The sequence below is a fragment of the Vipera berus genome (genome assembly GCF_964194415.1).
Source record: "Vipera berus genome assembly, chromosome: 2".
NCBI classification, from domain to species: Eukaryota; Metazoa; Chordata; class Lepidosauria; order Squamata; family Viperidae; genus Vipera; species Vipera berus.
In genome coordinates, this window is record NC_138203.1 from 238515597 (window position 1) to 238535881 (window position 20285).

Consider the following 20285-nt stretch of genomic DNA (forward strand, 5'->3'; position numbering starts at 1 on the left):
AAGCAATGGCAAATCTAGACAGCACACTAAAAAGCAGAGACATCACCCTGTCAACAAAAGTGTGTATAGTCAAGGCCATGGTCTTCCCAGTTGCAATGTATGGCTGTGAAAGTTGGACCATAAGAAAGGCTGAGCGCCAAAGAATCGAGGCCTTTGAACTATGGTGCTGGAGAAGACTCCTGCGAGTCCCTTGGACTGCAAGGTGTTCAAACTGGTCAGTCCAAGAGGAGATGAACCCTGACTGCTCTTTAGAAGGCCAGATCCTGAAGCGGAAACTCAAATACTTTGGCCACTTAATGAGAAGGAAGGACTCACTGGAGAAGAGCCTAATGCTGGGAAAGATTGAGGGCAAGAGAAGAAGGAGACGACAGAGAATGAGTTGGCTGGATGGAGTCACTGAAGCAGTAGGCGTGAGCTTAAATGGACTCCAGAAGATGGTAGAGGACAGGAAGGCCTGGAGGAACGTTGTCCATGGGGTTGCGATGGGTAGGACACGGCTTCGCAGCTAACAACAACAAAAACACAAAGAAGAGGGGGCCAAATTATTCTCCGAAGCACCAGAGGGCAGGACAAGAAACAATGGATGGAAACTAATCAAGGAGAGAAGCAACCTGGAATTACGGAGAAACTTCCTGACAGTGAGGACAATTAACCAGTGGAAAAGCTTGCCTTCAGAAATCATGGGTGCTCCATCACTGGAGGTTTAAACCAGTCACCTAGAGATAGGGAGCACTTCCTTTCACTGGGTGAGTCTAACCAGAAATGGATTCTTATGTTCAGCGGAAAGTGGGACTCAGCCTAAAGCAGGGGTAGGCAACCTCGGCTCTTTTATGACTCATGGACTTCCTGGGAGTTGAAGTCCATGAGTCATAAAAGAGCCGAGGTTGCCTACCCCTGGTCTAAAGGCTCCCTTCTAGCTTTTTGAAACTTTTTTTTAAAAAAACACCAAATTTGGCAAGCTAAAAATTAGAACATTTATACTACTGGAAGACAGAATGCTTGGAAATATATTTGCTTATCTAGAGTCAGTTAAATGTTCATCTGTGGGGGAAAAATACCCCTCTCTTCAATTTGTGTTTTATTCATCCCTATGGTAGCTACCCAATCACTTTGAGAATATTAGTTTTCGAGACAGAGAACTGGATATACTGCCAACCACTATGGGATGGAAAGTTTTAAGGATCCTTAGTGAGTTCTTAGTAAGAACTTTCAAAGTAATGCCCATTCATGACTTAGAACATTTTTGTGGGGAAACGTGCTCCAACTAATTATTCTTTGCACCACTTGTTTTTCCTGCCTGTTTTAAATGAGTTGGAATTACCTAAGAGCAAAGATAAAACATGACCAGATGTTCTCTAGGGACTCCGCCCAAAGTAGAAATAAACAACAGTGTTTTTAAATAAAAGCCACATCTTGCTTCAAACTACAACCAGGACTCTTGTTTGGGAAGAGAAGCTATGCTACTTAAACCAAAATAAAGTCAATGGAATATAATCATTTACAGATTCTTTGACTATTCCATTTTCTTCCTTCATAATGTATATTCATTCAGATCCTATTACTTATTTATGGTAATGTTACATTAGCCAGGAGACTACAGTGTGATATAAAGTAGTTGTTTGCAAACTGTTAAGTGTTAGTCCTTTCAGTTCAGAGTGCACCAGAAGGGGGCGGGCTAGTTCCACATTGGGAAAGATTCAACAGCATTTTGCAGCAACATTTGGGACTTCTCTCCCACCAAAGTCACCTCACGCTCATGCGTTGGGGAAGGTCTGGCACCGGCTGGATTCACCGTTTTTCTCATTGAATGGGTACCTATTTATCTACTCACATGTAACATGCTTTCAAACTGCTAGGTTGGCAGAAGCTGAGGCAAATGACAGGAGCTCACTCCGCCACATGATGCTAGGGCTCAAACAGTTGGAGTACAGACCTTCTCTAGTGTCATTAAGCCATCTCGCTCTGTTCAGATCCTATAATAACATTTTAAAAATATTTCAGTGAGTGACTGCAAATTCATTTCATTTCATTTATTATATTTGTATAAATTGAAGGTATCTCATGTTTTGGAGAGAGCCATTAGAGCAGGGGTGTCAAACTGCCGGCCCACAGGCCGGACGCGTCATCCGGAAGCTGCACCCACCCCATTGCCGGCAATGGCAAAACCGTCCCGATACGTTGTGTGACATCACGTGACATCGCGAGTTTGATAAGTCTGCATTAGAGTCATAAAATAAGGAAGCATTAAGAGGCCTTCTAATGTATATTTTAGAGTTCCACTTGCATGTTTACTTGTTCTACCATCCCTACTTTCCCTTGTGGGTCAAGGTGATGTAGTGATAGGCAGACTGAGGTTCAGGTTTTTCTTCAGTCAAAGAAAATCCCCCCTCCCCCCCAAGCTATTTCTCAGGGTAGTTGTGACAAAAGTGGGAGGCAGGAATAGTATGGATGTAATCTTGAGTTGAATGAGGATGTATGACTTTTAAAAAAAAAAGAATCGCTCTTTCAACTGTGTTCAATGCAATTGTCTACACCAGACTGATTCTTATAATTCTTATAACTGATAAAGCTGATACGTCTTACTTGCTGGATCTTAGAAATTATTAGCTTAATAACTAGTCCTGGACCACATAATGAAGCCATCCAAGTACTAGCCATTATTTATATTTTATTTTGTATGTGTACATTTCTGTCACCCCATAAAAACAATAATCTGTCTTGAACATGTAAAACAAAACAAAAAAGAGAAGAGTGTAAAAAAAAAGAAGATGGAAATTTGATTAAGCCTGACACTTGTACTGGAGGCGTACGGAAATTCAACCTCCATTTTTCTATTATAAAAATTCCTTTGAGTTAAAAACTCAGTTATCATGGGTCTCTCCGCCAGAAATAAATGAGTTCATTTCCCTGCCTTTGGAACAGCTAAGAGGTCACACAAAGGTTTGTCCCTGACCCAGAATTCACGAAGGTCTGTTCTTCCCAGCACAAAGCTACTACAGAAAGTAAAATTTATCCATCAAACTTCCTCCTCTGACTACTTCTAGGGGAGCCTTCAGAATTTGGCTTTTAAATTTAAGCTGGTCCTTATTTTCAGATTTCCCTACAGTAGCGGGTATACTCAGCAAAAAGCTTTGGCCCAGGAAAGTAGCATAATAAGATGGGAAAGATAGGGATGCTGATTACCCTTCCATCACTGACTGGGGCTTTCTTCTAAATTTTTTTCTCTCCAAAGCACATATTTTATTTTCATTCCTATATACAATCAGGTGTTGGAAGTTTCAATATTTAGGTTCTCTCCCCCCCCCCATTATGTTCCCTGTCAAAGTGCAAGAAAATACACATAAACACAGAGACACATATCCCATCCCCCAAGTTGAACATTAGTGGACAGATTAAAAAATTTAATGCAAAGTAATTTTCGCTGAGCAGGTTGCCATAATGCATGAGGTGTCATGAAGCAGATTTTGCACTTTGTTTCTCTTTTTATGTTTAGGAGTTCAGTGAAAACAGTCCTGGACATAATTTTCCCTCTTTCTTTGTGGGAACATATAGCAGACAGAAAGCAAAATGCCTTCTTTGAAGGGTAGTGGAGACAATGTGGCATCTCATCAAGGACACAAGCTCAACCCTACTGAAAACGGGGGTTAGCTTTCTGGTAGCATCAAGAGACTGTTCAAACCAAGCCACTTTAGTAAGATTCCTTGACTGGTTGAAAAACTGATCAGAATGCTTCACAATCCTTTCCTTGCTGACACTTCAAACGCTGTGATACATGATTATGCTACGTCATTTGTCGCTCTTTTCCAACTTTCAGCTATGCAGTGTTGAGATCAAAAGGGAGGACAATCTATTCCAGTTCAGGAACCTGGATGCCCTCTTTTCAGCATCCTGTTGAAGATTGTGAGAGATTCGCAGGCAGTTTGACACTACGGCTGAAACGCTTTAGTTGCCTAGTTTTGGCTCCAAGCCACTGAGCAACCAAAGCAAGTAGAAGCAAACTGCCAGGAAGCCAGTGCCCAGGAGATCTCCTAGGGCAGTGAGGTAGGGGATGGAATAATTGTCAGGATCCAGACCCTTTCTCCACATTAGTCGCACAATGATGTCAGCCACGTAGAGCAGAATTCCCACCTGCAAGTGAGAAAACAAACAAACAAGTGCAGCAGTCACCAGCATGATATCGTAGTGCTGCCATCTATTCCATCAGCTGTGATAGCTGAAAGTGCACACATTCTACAGCTGAGACAAAATCTTTCCCTTCTCATTTCTTTCCCCTATTTAGAAAGCGTAAAGTATGTATCTGTGTAATTTGGTCAATTGGGATATTGTAATGCGGGGGTCCCCAACCCCACAGATCACGACCACTACCGGGCCTTAAGGCCCTCAGCACCGGGCCGCAGAAGTGGCAGATGGGTGTGTGTGCCCACTGCTTGCACAAATGGAGCTGTGCACACACTTGCCCGTGGCTCACACGGAACCATCGCCTCTCCCCACCACCCCCTCACCCGATCCGCAAAGCCAGAAAAGTTGGGGAATTCTGCTGTAATAGTATGTGGAAAGCTTTTGGGAATCAGGGAGAAGAGATGCTGCTTAAGGAATGGTCAGGTAAGAGACAGCATAATCTGCAGCCGGATCATGGGTACAAGAGGATCACAAGGGACGTTCTCTAGTTTCTTGGTCTCTAAAAGAAATAGGAGAATTCTCCTTCAGACTTGCAAGATCATGTTAATGTAACTTTACAATAAAGCAGAATTAGCTGATCTGGTTATGTTTCTTGTCTAATCTATTTGGTAAGGCTGACAGATATGTCAGTCCAGATGCTGTCTTGACCAGAATCCCCACATCTTGGGCTGCTACTCTTTTGCACCCACCCACACTATCTCCCAAATTCTTGCTGCACCAGTAACCATAGCAGCAATCAGACCAAGACTGGAATCATGGCTTTCTGTATTAGATAGCATTGCCCTGAAGTCAAAGGAAGAGCAATCATCGTACAGTTTACAGATCTGACTGTCAAGCAGGAGAACAGACGATTGGGTACTGGGAGACAGTAGCGGTCATCAGGACTGAAAAGAACAGCCATGATACAATAACAAGAGAGTGGGAAAAATTTAGCAATCAGATTTCTCATTTTAAGAGAAAAGTCACTGCAAAATTTAGGTATTGTTTTCCTTTGGGTTGGCATGGATGTAAAAGAGATCCTCTGGGGGATGAAATGTGGGCAAAGAGTGATTTTGGGATGATGTTAATGGATGGAAAATAACAATAAGCTATGGCCATATCCAAAGCTGAATCCCAAATTCTAAAAGTCAGTTTCTGGTTACCTGCAGGACAGCAGCTGTCAGATAAAGCGCCACAAAAGTGAATGTGATTGCTGTGTGGCCCCCCTGAAAGAGATGTATAGCATAGAGGAACACCAGGTGTCCTGGGATCACTAGCAAGATCAGGACACGAGCTGATTTAGAATTGATACCTGCAAGAAAGAATAAAGATTGTAATTATGATCACAAAGGAAATAAGAGCTGAGTTCTTTGAAAAACATAGTAGGGACTAGCATTAGCAATAGCACTTAAGACTTATATACCGCTTCACAATGCTTTACAGCCTTCTCTAAGCAGTTTACAGAGTCAGCATATTGCCCCCAACAAGCTGGGTCCTCATTTTACCGATCTCAGAAGGATGGAAGGCTGAGTCAACCTTAAGCTGGTCAGGATCGAACTGCTGGCAGTGGAATGCAGAAGTAGCCTGCTATACTGCATTCTAACTACTGCGCCAACACAGCTCTTAATACCTAGTATCCATTATATTTTATTGGTCTAGGCAAAGAAGCAGAAAGTTCCAAAATCATCATTATCACCAACATGTGCATTTATTATATAAATGTAACAAATAGTGCTAGAAGTCCACCATAATAATAACATGGTCGACAACAAACCAACAAACAGAAGCTGTCATGGAATGGAGTGGAATGAGAAATTGTGAAGGTGAAAAATCTATTGTGAAATGGGAACAAAAGGAGAAAGCAGAATCAGAAGAGAATAACAGGCAACAGTAAGAGAAAAGGCGATGGTTAAAAGACTTGGAGGGAGGGATGGAGGGAGAGAGAGAGAGGGAGGGAGAGAGAGAGAGAGAGAAAGAGAGGGAGAGATGTGTTAGGGCTTCTATTCATAAGGAAGGAGATTTATTTTCAAAAAAATCTAACCATTGTCCTTCATATATCATCTTACCTTCAACTCATTCTGTTTCAACATAAAACTGAATATTCTTTAACACAGAGAACTCTCTGCATGTTGTTTTTCAATTAATATTTGCTAATAAGCCTTTTGTACAACCTTTTCATCGTTAGACAATGCATATAATTTTCTGACTGTGGGAAACAAGAATAGTTTTCTGTATCACTGAATGGAGACCCAAGCATTACATGTGGTTAATGGGTACATATTCCCAGTACAGTACTTTCTGAAATTCTAGAGTCCGGGTATGCAAATAGCAAGGGACCAATGGCCTTCTACCTGAAGCGAAGAAGGTGGTACACGGATTAGGCCAATGCTGCCTCATTTTGTGTGGCAGGACTCCAGGCATGCTCCAGAAATGCAGAAATGTGGAGATGCGACTGGCCTGGATAGCCACCAAATTGCCACCAACACCTGCAGAGCCAAAGGACAGAACACAAGCATTATCCCTCTGTACAAGAAAGACAGAAGCTTTGCCGAACGCCACGGAAACATCAGTACGAGTCATGTGGGAGCTTCTCCTTACAGGGGTGGGCAACCTTTGGATCTCCATAGCCCACTATTAACATTTTGTAGCCAAGGACTGCAAGGCCTCGTGGGTGTTTGTTGAGGATATAAATCGGACAGATAGGCTTATAGAAGAATTCTCTTTTTTTCATCTTGGGTTTTTGCAGGATCATAGGCAGTTCTTTCTTTTAGAGGCTTACAATGTATTTTCTGGGTGATTCCTACCACACCATGGCAGCAAACTGTAACTTTTGGTAACTGAAGGCAGAAATAATTCTGAGGCCACTCAGTTCACTCATTCCTGTTCTGGAAGGAAGCTCCTAGTGAAAGCATTTAAATACTGTCACGCTGTTATATTGTCCCTTTCTCCTAATGATTTTACGATAAGAATACACATACGTACATATAATAAAGAAAGTAGAAAGCAAGGTCATCTGAGCCCCACTTTAAAATTCCATAAATAAGGTAGAGGGATCATACGATAAAAGCCTCACCTGGAAGTAACCTCAGTACAACTTAGTTGATATAGAAAAGGAGATGCATCGATCTAGTATTGGTGGTAGTCAATATTTGGCCCTAATCAATACATTTTCAATGTAAGATGAAATTGAGAATTCAGCAGACTCAGAGGGATTTTTCCTCCTTTAGAAACGGACAGGGCTTTTTTATTTTCATTTATTATCAAATTTATTGGCCTCTCACCTTATCATAGGGTAACTCCTGCCTCTTTCCAAGAGGTTAAAAACAACTGCAACAAATTTGGAGGGGGGAGGGGGAAGATGCCACTTTTCTTTTACTTCTGTTGACAAATGTAGATGAAGTAAATTTGACATCTGTTCCACTCAAAATATTGAGGGGGGAGGGGCTGTCCTCTACTTTTCATTGTTTCTCAGAGAGAAACATCTCATCCCCATCCCAGATTCCATACAGAATGCTCTTCTTGCATTCAGAGTCATTAACTTCCCGGCCTTCACAAACACTTAAACTTTGAAGGAAAGATTGGCCCAAGCGCTAGTATTTTTACATCAGCATTCTGCAGAAATTCAGCTTGTGAAAAGTCTTCAAGAACAAGAGCTAATTCTTGTGTGATCTAATATCCTTATTATCTGTCCACGCTTTCACTTCCTTATGCAGAAACAGAAGAAAGGGGGTCTCCCCCTTTTTTTTCTCAGCTAGTAAAGCAGGTTTTATATCTTCTTTCTCCCTGCCTACACTATGTCTGGCAGCACGCTGTACACTGTGAATAACAGCCCCAATCCAAAATCATAGTTCAAATGCCAAGGCACTATTCATAATGTGATTTACACAAGGAAGACCGTCCCTTCCCCAGCATGATCCTCAGCATTTTAGAGGATTCCAGGGTCTCCTTCTCCTGGTGATGTGAGGAGCTGCCACATAACTTTGGCAAGAGTAGCCCTCTCCTCTAGAACCTATTTGGCACAGCCTGTTTGCTGAAGCACTGACGCCTGCTTTTAATTTCATTTCCTCAGAAATGAACACAGCCAGAAGGCTTTTGCATTCTTAATCCACTTCAAAAAGATAAACTAAAAAATAAAAATAAATTGAAGAAGTCACGTCCTTCATTCAGCTGATCAACTGATGTCATGGAAGCTTTACATTTATACACGTGGCCTTTCCCATTCATTTTTTTCCAACTCAAATTGTGCAGTATCCACTGCATATTGATGGAGCTTTCTTTACATAGATCCTGCTCTGAGTTTAGACTGATCAAACTTCTGTTTCATTCTTTTATTTTCTTCAAATTGTTAAATATATCTCTAGGGCAATTACAGTGAAGTTTAAACTGGTATCTAAATCTCAGCATGCAATGCAACTTATCCATTACAAACTCCATGCCTTCATTATATGAATAAGTTGATTTTCTGGACCCATACATAAGTGCTAAGAATACACATAGCATTTGAAGAATTTAATATTCCAGTAAAAATCAATATATTCTTGGCATAGAAACTAAGCCAATGGTGTGTTTAGAGAGTGTTTCTTCACACTGGCAAGTCTAAGATGTGTGAATATCCACTCCTAGAATTCCCCAGCTAGCATGCATGGTTAGAGCAATACAATTCTTCTGTCCAGCAACGTTTCATCATCTGAGTTTTGAATTTAGAATTATTTTAATAAAATGAAGATGTTCCACTGCAGAATTACAACTCTTCTCGTTTACAACCTGCTGATAATCATTAAATTACTCAACTGAGAAGAATTTTAATTACTGAATGTCCTAATACATCCCCAGAGTAAAAATGCTAAATAATATACTGTAATGTACTTTTGTGAGAGAATCAGGGTTTGTTTATCTTTCCTATCAAACCTTGGAACTCCAGTCTTAAAACAATAAAGCAGAAATTATATTTCATTTCATTTGCAATCCTTTATTTTTTTAAAAAAACAACCTTACCGTTGATCACTGGAACGAAAACAGCAATGCCTACAAAGTTTGGTTGTGTTACAGTTTTGTCCAAAATCACTCCACCAAGGCTGTTTCAAAACATACACATTCATTCATTAGTCTAATTTACCAATAGTCTGCATGCAAACTACTATCATCTATTCAAGCATAAATACAACTATACATCATTAGCATAAACTAGCAACACATTCGCAAGTAAGAATTCAAACTTTATGAAAGTTAAGTCAGGAAGTTAAGAAATTTTACAAACAGAACAAGAATTTTAAATTTGCCTTCAGGAAAGAGAGCAGTAAAAGAAAAAGGACCCCCCACACAGACACATGAAAAGATTTGATGTCAGTATATCTGTGTTTGATGAGATCTAAATTCTATCTCTTTCAACCGATAGTGGAAAGCCAATGTAGGGCTTGACCACAAAAGCACCTCCCACTCAGGTTTCTCAGAAACTGTCAGTGGGAAATGTAATAATAATAATAATAATAATAATAATAATAATAATAATAATAATAATAATAATAATAATAATAATAATAATAATAATAATAATAATAATAATAACAACAACAAAACAACAACAACAACAACAACAACAACAACAACAACAACAATAATAATAATAATAATAATAATAATAATAATAATAATAATAATAATAATAATAAAAGTTGGAAGGGACCTTGGAGGTCATCTAGTCCAACCCCCTGCTCAGGCAGGAAACCCTATACCATTTCAGACAAATGGTTGGCCAGTCTCTTCTTAAAAACCTCCAGTGTTGTTCCACTGGTTAATTGTTCTAACTGTCAGGAAGTTTCTCCTTAGTTCTAGGTTGCTTCTCTAATAATTATTATTTATTACTATAGGCCCAAATGAAAACATTACAGGATGAAAACTTATTTATTGAAGATAACAGTTTATAATCTACCATGCTGGTCCAACATAGGTTAGTAGATAGGTTTTTATTTTATTTATCGGTCTTGGGTTGAGAGTGAGTGATCAGCCCAAAGTTACCCAGCTGGCTATTCATATGTTTTACTTATTTGGGGGGGGGGGCAATCATCACCACTCAAAGCTTCAAAATTATTTTCTAGAAGCTAAATCCATGTTTTGAAGCTGATGTTTTTAAATAATGTGTTAGACGATTGGACAAACTGAGGGAAATTAAAAGCTGGAACATTTTTAGTACACTAATTTCAAGACAGAAAGAACTGTGCCTTCTAAGTAATTCTCCTTTTATTTATTTCAAATACCATAAAAAACCCACCTACTTTGGCTTCTTAAAGATTCAAATCTAGATGCTTATTAGTAAAGATTTCACTAACATATTCCAGATAGGCAGAGACAATCCCCAACAAAAAGCCATAATTTAACAAAACTGATTATTATACTGATTTTTCCACATAGCCAGTTAGCAAAGCTCTGTCTTCAGTGATGATTACCTGCTGATGATCATTGCGATTATAATTGGCTGCCATCCAGTCTTCAAGAGTTCAGCAATGGGAGGACTCTGCCGAGCAATAGCAATCCACAAAGGAATCAAAACAATGAAAATGGTGCAGACCATGGGGGACAGATATGTTACATCTGTCAAAAAAAGAAAGAAAAAGAAAAACAGAAAATCCCAGATTTACATTTGAATTTTCAGTTCTGAAAGATTAAATCACATCTTTATTTTGGTAAAATGATTCAATGGTTTTCAACTAAAAACATAGTTGCAGCAATAGGACACCCAAGTCCTATCGCCCTCGGAACTGTATTTGATGGGCATCCTTTTTCAATCACCTGCTATATGAAAAATAACTGGAAAATATATTGGACATGAAAATGAAGATTGTTAAACTTCAATAATAAGAAGAGAAGTGCCTGAAAATGTAAAATAATAGTTCAAATATTTATGTTTTAATGTTTCATTCAAAGAATCTGCAAGATGGATTAAAATTTAGTAATATAAAAGATATCATACATGTAATATTCTGTACTGTAACTGGATTTTGCAGCACTAGATATAGTAAACAATGACATCAATCAAGGTCATAATGGCAATAATTCATCAATAGTAATTCAAAATCCATAGGTTCATGTGGGAGGTAGTTCCTCAGATGTACACTGGAAGTTTAGCATGAATACCTTCATCTTAATTAAGATAAAAATGCTACATTTTTATATAAATGTCATCCTAAAGTATAGTAACTCAGCCTTAATCTTTCAAAGCACTGAATTTGTTCTTCATTTTTTCATAGACTTGGTTTCGAGGAAACAACAACTTATTTTGTGAATTAGTTTAACAAATGGTGTCATACTTTCCTGTAGAATTCCCCGTTACAAAGAGAATTTCAGATTTTCTTCAATTATGACAAATAGTCCAATTTGAAGCAGAAAGCTTCAACCTATGATACCTGATCTGAGGCTCTTACTGTGAAATGTAGTTTCTGCCACACATAATATCCTCATAGCCTGAAAAGTTCCACTAGTGATCCATCTATCCATAGCTATGTCTCTGTTTGCTGCTGAGCAAACCTGGAACTCCTTAGGGAGAAATGGCTTGCACATTGCTGCTCTTCTGGGATTCCCATTTTTAGCCAATGCTTTTCTGATGATAGATTCATGGACATTGATTTTAGCTAAGTCAGGTTTACAGATTTCCAGATGTGGTTTTTGAATTTTTTATGACTCCCCAGTCAATGTTATGCTCTGCTCTTGGGAATAATTGTGACAGGATGGCCACTTTGGAAAAGATTCACTTTTATCTCCAATAATATTTCAATATTTTATAAGTGTCTCACTATTAACCAGTGAGACCCCAGGATTTTGTAGTCCTTTCCAATGGGGATGGGGATTGATGATTTTTTTAAAAATAGAGATCTTTGAACATTTATATTCAGCTGGGAATTATGTGCTGCTGAGAACTTTACTGTTAAATTCAGCCACAATTCTTTAATTAATTCTTTAATTAAGTTTTCATAAAACTGATCTTGCCAATTATACTTTAACTGAACTGACTGAACTAGAGGAACAATTTTTTTCATACCGGCACATTACATGTTGAAAGATTTTGCTTATTAAACAAGTAAAACATGCATCAAATGATGGTGATATTTATTGACTTAGGCTTTCTTTATGTCAATAGAATTACATCATTCTAATAAAACTCAGTGGGGAAGATTTTTATTTTGAAAACCTGAATAAAAGGGCAGATACTTATTTGCACATCAAATACTGTGGTATTTTTATTTGTAATGGCTTAATTCCTGTGGATTAATTTGTCATATTATTTGAACTGGAATTTAAAAAATGGCACAAGTCCAAACAGAAAACCTGAAAACCAGCCATTTAAAATATTATATTTTAATATAATATTTATGCTTTTTAACCAACAGATCTTTACATGCACAAACCTTTAAACAAAACAGGATTTATTGAAGTAATATTATTAGTTTTACGTCAGCCTAACATTTTGCTGGCATCTGCTCTTCAAGGGCAGAGTGACCTTCTTTGTAACTTCTCAGCAGCTCACAGGCAAAAAAACAACAACACCCAAGTATTGGTTCGGCTTTTGTATTCATGGCTGATGATGTCTGATTGGTTCACGTCACAAGAGTCCAAGAAAGCTGGTTCCTGAGTGGTTCCTTGTCTAAGTAAACTTCACTGCCAATGAAATGTCAGAACATTAGATCATGATGATTCAGTATTTAAAGTTCACCATGGCTTGATTGATGCTCACCATGAAAGTTTACACCACTATAATATTGAGAAAATTATCAGAAGGAGGGGAAGATTGTAAAAAAAGATTTTTTTTTAAAAAAAGAAGATTTTTCTTCGTAGGTTGTCCCACTCAAATGGTAATAGAAGTGACTTCCGGATGGCAAGGCGTCGCAGGAGGCAGCCATTTCTCGGCTGTCAGCCTCGCGGCTCCGTAGAGCCGCCGAAAACAGCGCCGATCAGCTGTTCGGCGGCTCAGAAGCCTCCACCTCGGGAGAAGAGGAGGGGGTGAGCGTCCAGGTAGGGGTAGAGCTCTCCGGGGCCGCCAGAACTTAGAGTTTTGGCGGCGGAAGGATTGAGCCCCCCCCGAAGCCTGGGCATGCTCCGGACTGCGAGGCGCCTCTGCTCCGGGTTTTTTTTGGAGCAGAACAGGGCGTTCGCAACCATCCCTGCTAGCAAGGAAGAGTTTTTGAGAACGAGGACGCAGGCAAAGCGATGCAGGAGATTTTGGTGAAGATGATGTTTTGATCTTTAACTCAATGGACTTTGCTGAATCTGTAAGTGAAAGTGCGTAGCTAACAATAGTGGGTGAAAATGGCGGCTATATCTTCTAAAGTTCCTGCTTTGATGCAGCAGTCTTCGGTGAAAACTTCATTGTCCTCTGCATCACCGCCCTGAGTCCTTCGGGAGAAGGGCGGTATACAAATTAAATTATTATTATTATTATTATTATTATTATTATTATTATTATTATTATTATTATTATTATTATTATTATTATTATCATCATCTGAATCTGTATCAGCTTTTACAGCAAAAGATTTGCAGAGTCTGTTGCAAGAGACTATGGGAAAGCAAATGCAACAATTTGTTGAGATAATGGAGAAAAAGTTGGAGGAGAAGTTTACAGAGAAATTAACAGAAATGAGAGCAGACATCACATCTGCAATACAAAGCATGGTTAAAAGTATTGAGATTTTGGATAAAAGAGTGGAAGATCTTGTTCAAAATGATATTAGACTGGAAGCCAAAATGACAGAAACTGAAAATGTGATAGAGAAAATGGATTATGATTTGATTTCGACACAGTATCATCAGATGGAATTTGCTTTAAGGATTAGAGGTCTGAAAGAAAATCCTAAGGAAAATTTGAAGAAAATGGTTTCTGAGGCCTTGGAAGGGGTGTTGGAGCGACCAGCAGATGAAATAATGCAAGATATAGATAAAATCTTCCGTGTTAATTTGTGGATTGCAAGACAAAGGAAACTACCTAGAGATGTGGTGGTTTATTTTACAAAGAGAATGATTAGAAACGAAGTTATCCAGGCCTCCTACAATATTGATTTTGTAATTGCTGAGCAAAAAGTTCTGATTTTAAAAGAGATCCCTGCAAAAATTTTAAGAAAAAGGAAGGAATTTGCTTTTTTGACACAAGAATTGAGACGACGTGATATCAAGTTTAGATGGCAAATACCAGAGGGTATGGTGGTGACCTATGAAGGTACGAGGTATTGTTTTACCATGGTGATTCAGGCACGTGATTTCTACAGTAATGTTTTAAAAGCAGTCCCCATACCATCTTTGGAATCTACAAAGAAAAAAGGTGAGAGAGAGTCTCAACGTTCCAGAGAGAATCCACAAGTTGCTGAAGGGTTAACGCAGACAGATGTGAAAGGTACAGGAGTGGGTCAAATTTCATTACCACTGGAGAAGGCCAGAAATTGGAAGAGGCGTGCTGCTTCTGGACGAATGAATCAAGCCTGAAGATTTAGTCATATAATTGTAAGAGACAATAATGTAATAAGGATTATGGGAATTGGAATTGCTAGAAGGACTAAATATTTGGGAATATATTTTTTACCCTTATAAAATAATTATGTAATATTTTGTGTTGCTTTAGTTTTAAGATGATTATGAAAAGTTAATTGGGAAGATTTGTAGTAGTGTTCTGTAGGTTATGATTTGTTATTTGGATGAAAAATTTTAAGCTTGGAAGGTAATGTATGGTATTTTAAGTTGTATAATACATTAGGAGAAGGGAAGGTTGTATAAATCTGGTTTTAGTATGTTGAAGTTTAGTTGGATAGAAGAATAGTTTTATAAACTTGATATAAATTGTTTTCTTTGTGATCGAAGCTAACTTGTAATATTTTTATGGGTAATATTGGAATAGGTAATAGAATATAAGAATATAAGAACGATGTGATTATATAAAAAAATTTAAGTTTGGAAAGTAATCTATGGTATTTTAAGTTGTATAATACATTAGGAAAATATGAATTTAAAGTTTAGTTGGAATGAGGAATAGTTTTAGACAATTGATATAAATTGGTTTATCTGGGATTGTTTTTATTGGGTATTAGATTGAAAAGTATTATTTTGTATTTGAATAATCATTGATATGATATATATATGTATGTTTGGAATTTACCTATATGAGTTAAAGTTTGATAGTTTAAATAGTTTAGGATTGTTTGCATAAGTTAGATTATGATTGTTTGTATTTTTATACCCTGTGTTTTGGTATTAGATTGGAAAGTATTATTTTGTATTTGTATAATTATTGATATGATATATATATATATATGTTTGGAGTTTACCTATATGAGTTAAAGTTTGATAGTTTAAATAGTTTAGGATTGTTTGCGTAAATTAGATTATGATTGTTTGTATTTTTATACCCTGTATTTTGCTCTGGGAAGTGGGGGGGGAGGGGAAAGGGAGGGAGGGGTTGGGGAGGGGGAAGCGGGTGGGAGGGGAGGGGGTGGGAGGGGTTTTTTCTTTTTTTTTGGTTTGTTAAAGATAAAATGTATTGTAAAACTTTTTAATAAAAAAATGGTAATAGAAGTCAGAGAAGTCAACTTCTATTTTAGTAAAATCTCAGGGCTTTTTTTCTCATAGAACGCTCAGAACGGAGTTCCGGCACCTTTTTTGGATGGAACCTTGTAGGGTAGGCAAGGCAGGTTGTATGACATGTGTGAATTCCGGCACCTTTTTCTTTTACAAAAAAAGCACTGCTCATGACGGATTTATAGATACTGTCATGGAATTAGACCTTCATGTCATGGTGCCTTCATCTGTTTTGGATTTCAACTGCCTTAAGGTTTATGAGAGCTGAAACACAAGAGTTTTAGGGGGAAAAGTTGGTGTGATGCATCATTATGGCAGCTGAAATCCATTTCTTTTAGAATTTTTTCTGGCTACAAACTGAATTGTATCAATTGAGAGTTAAGCTGAGCATGTTCCTTTTTTTCTTGGAAGTGAGTTCATTCCATCTAGCTCAATTTCATATTTCCTTTATAGAAATCCCAAAGTAGCATTGAGATTACCTGACTATTCTGCCTAGAATAAGGTAATACAAATAGTCCAATTGTACTACAGTATAGCTATACTATAGCTCAAAAATTCAGCCCAAAAATTAGGTTGCAAAGTGAGAAATTTGTTAAGTGAGTTTTGCCCTATTTGATGATTTTTCTGGCCACATTTGTTAAGTGAATCACTTCAGTTGTTAAACTAGTTACAAGGTTGTTAAGTGAATCTGGCCTCCCCACTGACTTTCCTTGTTTAAAAGGTCACAAAAGGTGATCACATGATCCCAGGACACTGCAACCATCATACATGTGAATCAGTTGTCAAGTATATGAATGTAAATCACATGACTATGGGGATGCTGCAACTGTCGTTAAGTGTGAAAAATGGTCATAAGTGAGTTTTTTTCAGTGCCATTGTAACTCAGAACAGTCACTAAGTGTACTGTGGTAAGTCGAGGACTGCCTATAATAGAATTATAGAAATGTATTTCAATCTCTGTTGAAAACAACCTATATTCTCAAACAAGGACTGCCCTGAACTACTTTGAGCAAAGAATCCCTCCATTATTTGCAATGGAACATTCCATAGTTGAATAGTCCTCATCTGCAAAAAATTAGCGCCCCCCCCCAATTTTCTTCCATTGCTTAAACTGCTCTAGTCTGCCCTCTCCTCTGGAGATAATCAGTGAATCTGAGCTACAAATAAAATAATTATTACTATCTTAGCCCGCTTCACCATAAGTGAGCTGCAAGAAATTAATTTATTAATTCTCTTTAGTTAGTAACCCTTTCATCATTTTCTCTTTCTGTAATAATATAGCATTGGAATGACCTTGAAAAGGGCAGGAGATCTTGTACAGAAGACAGACAAGACTGCTAGACCAGCAGAAAACAAACATGAGTCAGAAGCAGAAGGAAGGAAGGCTTCGGAAACACCTTGAAACAAACAGAAGAGTGTCAAACATTTGATACCCTAATAATCTTTCTTATAAGATTCTCCACCTGCTCTTTGTAACTGGCCCAAAGCTGGGCTAATAGCAACTCGATCTCCAGTCAAGAATTCCTGAAATGCGCTTTTCATTTTCCTGCAAAAGATGTTGTCAAAGCCTAAAGCCGGTGGGATGAAATCACAAAACCGCATTAATCGCAAAGCAAGCAATTTCAAAGAAAAGAAAATGCAGCCTCCTCTGGGAAAAGCAAGGTATAATTCTACAAGACACAATATTAGATGACAGAAGCTTGCTGCTTAGGAAACAGGTGGAAGTGCTGTATCTCTACCTGGCTTATGAGGGGAGGTGGAGGTGGCGAAATGCTTGAGAAACCTAAGCAAACTCTCTGCTTCCGGTAGCAAGATTTACACATTTTTCAACTCTCTCTTCTATTATTAGAGATACAGAACACTGTAACTCTCTGTACCTTTCAGCCTTTTAATATTTTGCAGAACAGGTACTCCAGGAGCAGCCTGAAGTAGGGGACAAGTTTGTGTCCAAAATTGGGCCTGCACAGTGTTATACAATGAGTTTTATGGAAGTGTTTATGGATGTGTTTTCTGGGTCATATCTCATTGCACATCAGCTGAATCCTGAAGTGCATGAACGTGGCACCAGAGGTACAATACAATGTCCCCTCCTTTTACTAAGGTATGGCGTGATTGCTGCCTTTGAAAAAAAGAACTGGATCCATCCAGAGTAGCCATAAATAGTCACATAACCTGTTCTCGTTTTTTAAAATTACAACTTCCCCTATCATTGTTAAATTCTTCTAAAGGGGTAAACAAATCTTTAAAGATTGAAAATAAAGTACAAAGCCTACAACTCAGCCAGACTTCAGAATACTTTCTAGGTCATTTGAAAACATTTACCTGTGCCTATACCGTTTCATAATATAAAATATTCATGCTTCATATAAAGACAGAATGGGCTGTTTTATATATAAAGTGTCCTGCCACAAAGACTGAAGGGAAGGTGGAATTTGGACACGCTTTAAGTATTTTCTCTGCCAGTTTAAATCTGCCAAAATATTATTTTCTATACAGCTTATATTGGCCCAGAAACCTATTATTATTAAGGCAGGATTAGATAATTTCCAGGATATTTGGCATCCAAGAATGTTGATGCTTATTTGTTACTTTTACCTGTCAAAGAACAATTTCTCTGCATTGGTTATTTGCCTTTTGATGCCTATTCATAAATAAACAAAGGCCATTAAAACTCATTAAGGTGAGCTTTCCATAGACAGAAGAAGATTGTCCATTATTGCATTCCATACTCAGCCTTCCAAGGTATCTCCCATTGATAAGAAAACTATTCCAAAATCATTTTTTTTGTAATGTATTGAACTAGCTGCTGAGTTCCCAAGATTTTCTCATTAACATACCTATATATCTGAAGAGAATACTGCTAATTCCAGCCAGCAGACTAAGAGTAATCAAATCTCCAAGGCTTGCAGCTATAGGAGTAGCAACATTATCTGGATTTATCCCAATCTTTCTTGCTCCAATGATCACACCAATCATCAACAATCCTAGGAAAGAGGGATACCACAGATTTAGAAAGTTTCCAATAAATCTGCAGAATAACAAAAGTTCAGAACACCTCTGGAACTTCTTCTTTTCCAAAGCCCACAGAGCTAGAAGCAGCAGACCGGTATGCCAGGGTCTTTTAAGTGTGACTAGAATGGAGAGATGAGAGAATAATACTTGTTAGCATCTGGGATGCAGTGAAGAGAATTAAAAGGTACTGGGAAAAATAGACCAAATACAGCATCAAAAAGCCCGTTATTGAAAGCATCAGCAGGGACTATAAATAATTCTGTATAGTTTTTAAAATATTCACTCACATTTTTCACATTGGAAAACTTAAAATGGGTATATTAACCACGGAGTTGGGAAGAGAATTTCTACAACTGGATGGCTATGTCAAGGAAAGAGGATCCCTTGCTGAATTATAGTTTCCAGGAGTCACCTCCATGAACCATGCTGCCGAGGTCCCTGGGAACTGCAATTCAGTAATATCTGAAGAGTCACCACTACCCATTCTTAATAGATCTTTGCTTCTATACATCAGCTTCCATACAATACACATTTATGCATTGTTTCATATATCACCTTTTATTGTCGGCTTCTTTCTTTTTGACTATCCCATCAACTATATCAAACCACAACTGGGTTGGTCTTTGATTTCTTTTAGACACATTCATTGTGTCTTCAGATATTTGATTTTAATTAATTCTCTCTCTCTCTCTCTCTCTCTCTCTCTCTCTCTCTCTCTCTCTCTCTCTCTCTCTCTCTCTCTCTCTCTCTCTCTCTCTCTCTCTCTCTCTCCAATGTACTTTTTGTGTACCTATCATTCACTTCTTTATTCAATCCACATTCATTTAGTAGCCATTCATTCTTGAGCCTATCTCATTTCACCATACATACGCCCAGTGCTTTTTTTGTAAAAGAAAAAGGTGCCGGAAGTCACACATGTCATACAACCCGCCTTGCCTACCCTACAAGGTTCCATCAAAAAAGGTGCCGGAACTCCGTTCTGGGTGTTCTATCACAAAAAAAGCCCTGCATACGTCTTTAGAACACTATGCATTCCCCTTACATTCAGTTTACTTTTATGATATATATTACAACTCCAACTCTCAATTCCCTAATATAAAGCAGGCAGCACACTTATATACTTAAGCATTTTTTGTTTCCCACCCCCACAAATGTGCATTCCTAACAACAATCCACATACTACCCACTACCTTTCTACCAAGATTTTCTTGTCTTCAAATTCTTCCACTCATTTCCCCAAACTGAATAAACGTTCTACCAATGTATATAAATTCATCTACTTCCAGTAGGTTTTTGCAACTTATGTACAGTTTGCTATAGTTCACTCTGCTTTCCTTGTCAAACAGAACTATGTTCTTTGATAAATTAATTTTTAGATCCATATTTCTTGCTGTATCATTTCCTGCAAAAGATCTGAATTCTCACCTCACACACAGGATGGTCAGCAGACAAAAGTACACCTACTGTATGTTCATCCACCAAATGACACACTTCAACTATCACCACGAGTTTTCCTTGTACTTTAATCTATGTTACTGTTATTATGCTCCTTCAAAATAGGC

The 20285-nt window shown here is 38.1% G+C and overlaps 1 protein-coding gene across 4 annotated transcripts in view; it reads right to left on the reverse strand.

Annotated features, from left to right (window-relative positions):
* Positions 1 to 2651: 2651 nt before the first annotated feature.
* Positions 2652 to 20285, reverse strand: part of SLC41A3 (solute carrier family 41 member 3) — a 41402-nt gene continuing 23768 nt past the window's right edge. For all 4 annotated transcript variants that reach the window (XM_081315908.1, XM_081315907.1, XM_081315909.1 and 1 more), the window contains 6 exons: positions 18549 to 18695; positions 10602 to 10746; positions 9154 to 9233; positions 6510 to 6644; positions 5322 to 5470; positions 2652 to 4128 (listed from right to left, as the gene is read on the reverse strand). In XM_081315908.1, the coding sequence (XP_081172034.1) occupies positions 3943 to 4128; positions 5322 to 5470; positions 6510 to 6644; positions 9154 to 9233; positions 10602 to 10746; positions 18549 to 18695 (842 nt within the window). In that variant the 3' untranslated portion in view covers positions 2652 to 3942. The remainder of the gene's footprint in view (positions 4129 to 5321; positions 5471 to 6509; positions 6645 to 9153; positions 9234 to 10601; positions 10747 to 18548; positions 18696 to 20285) is intronic.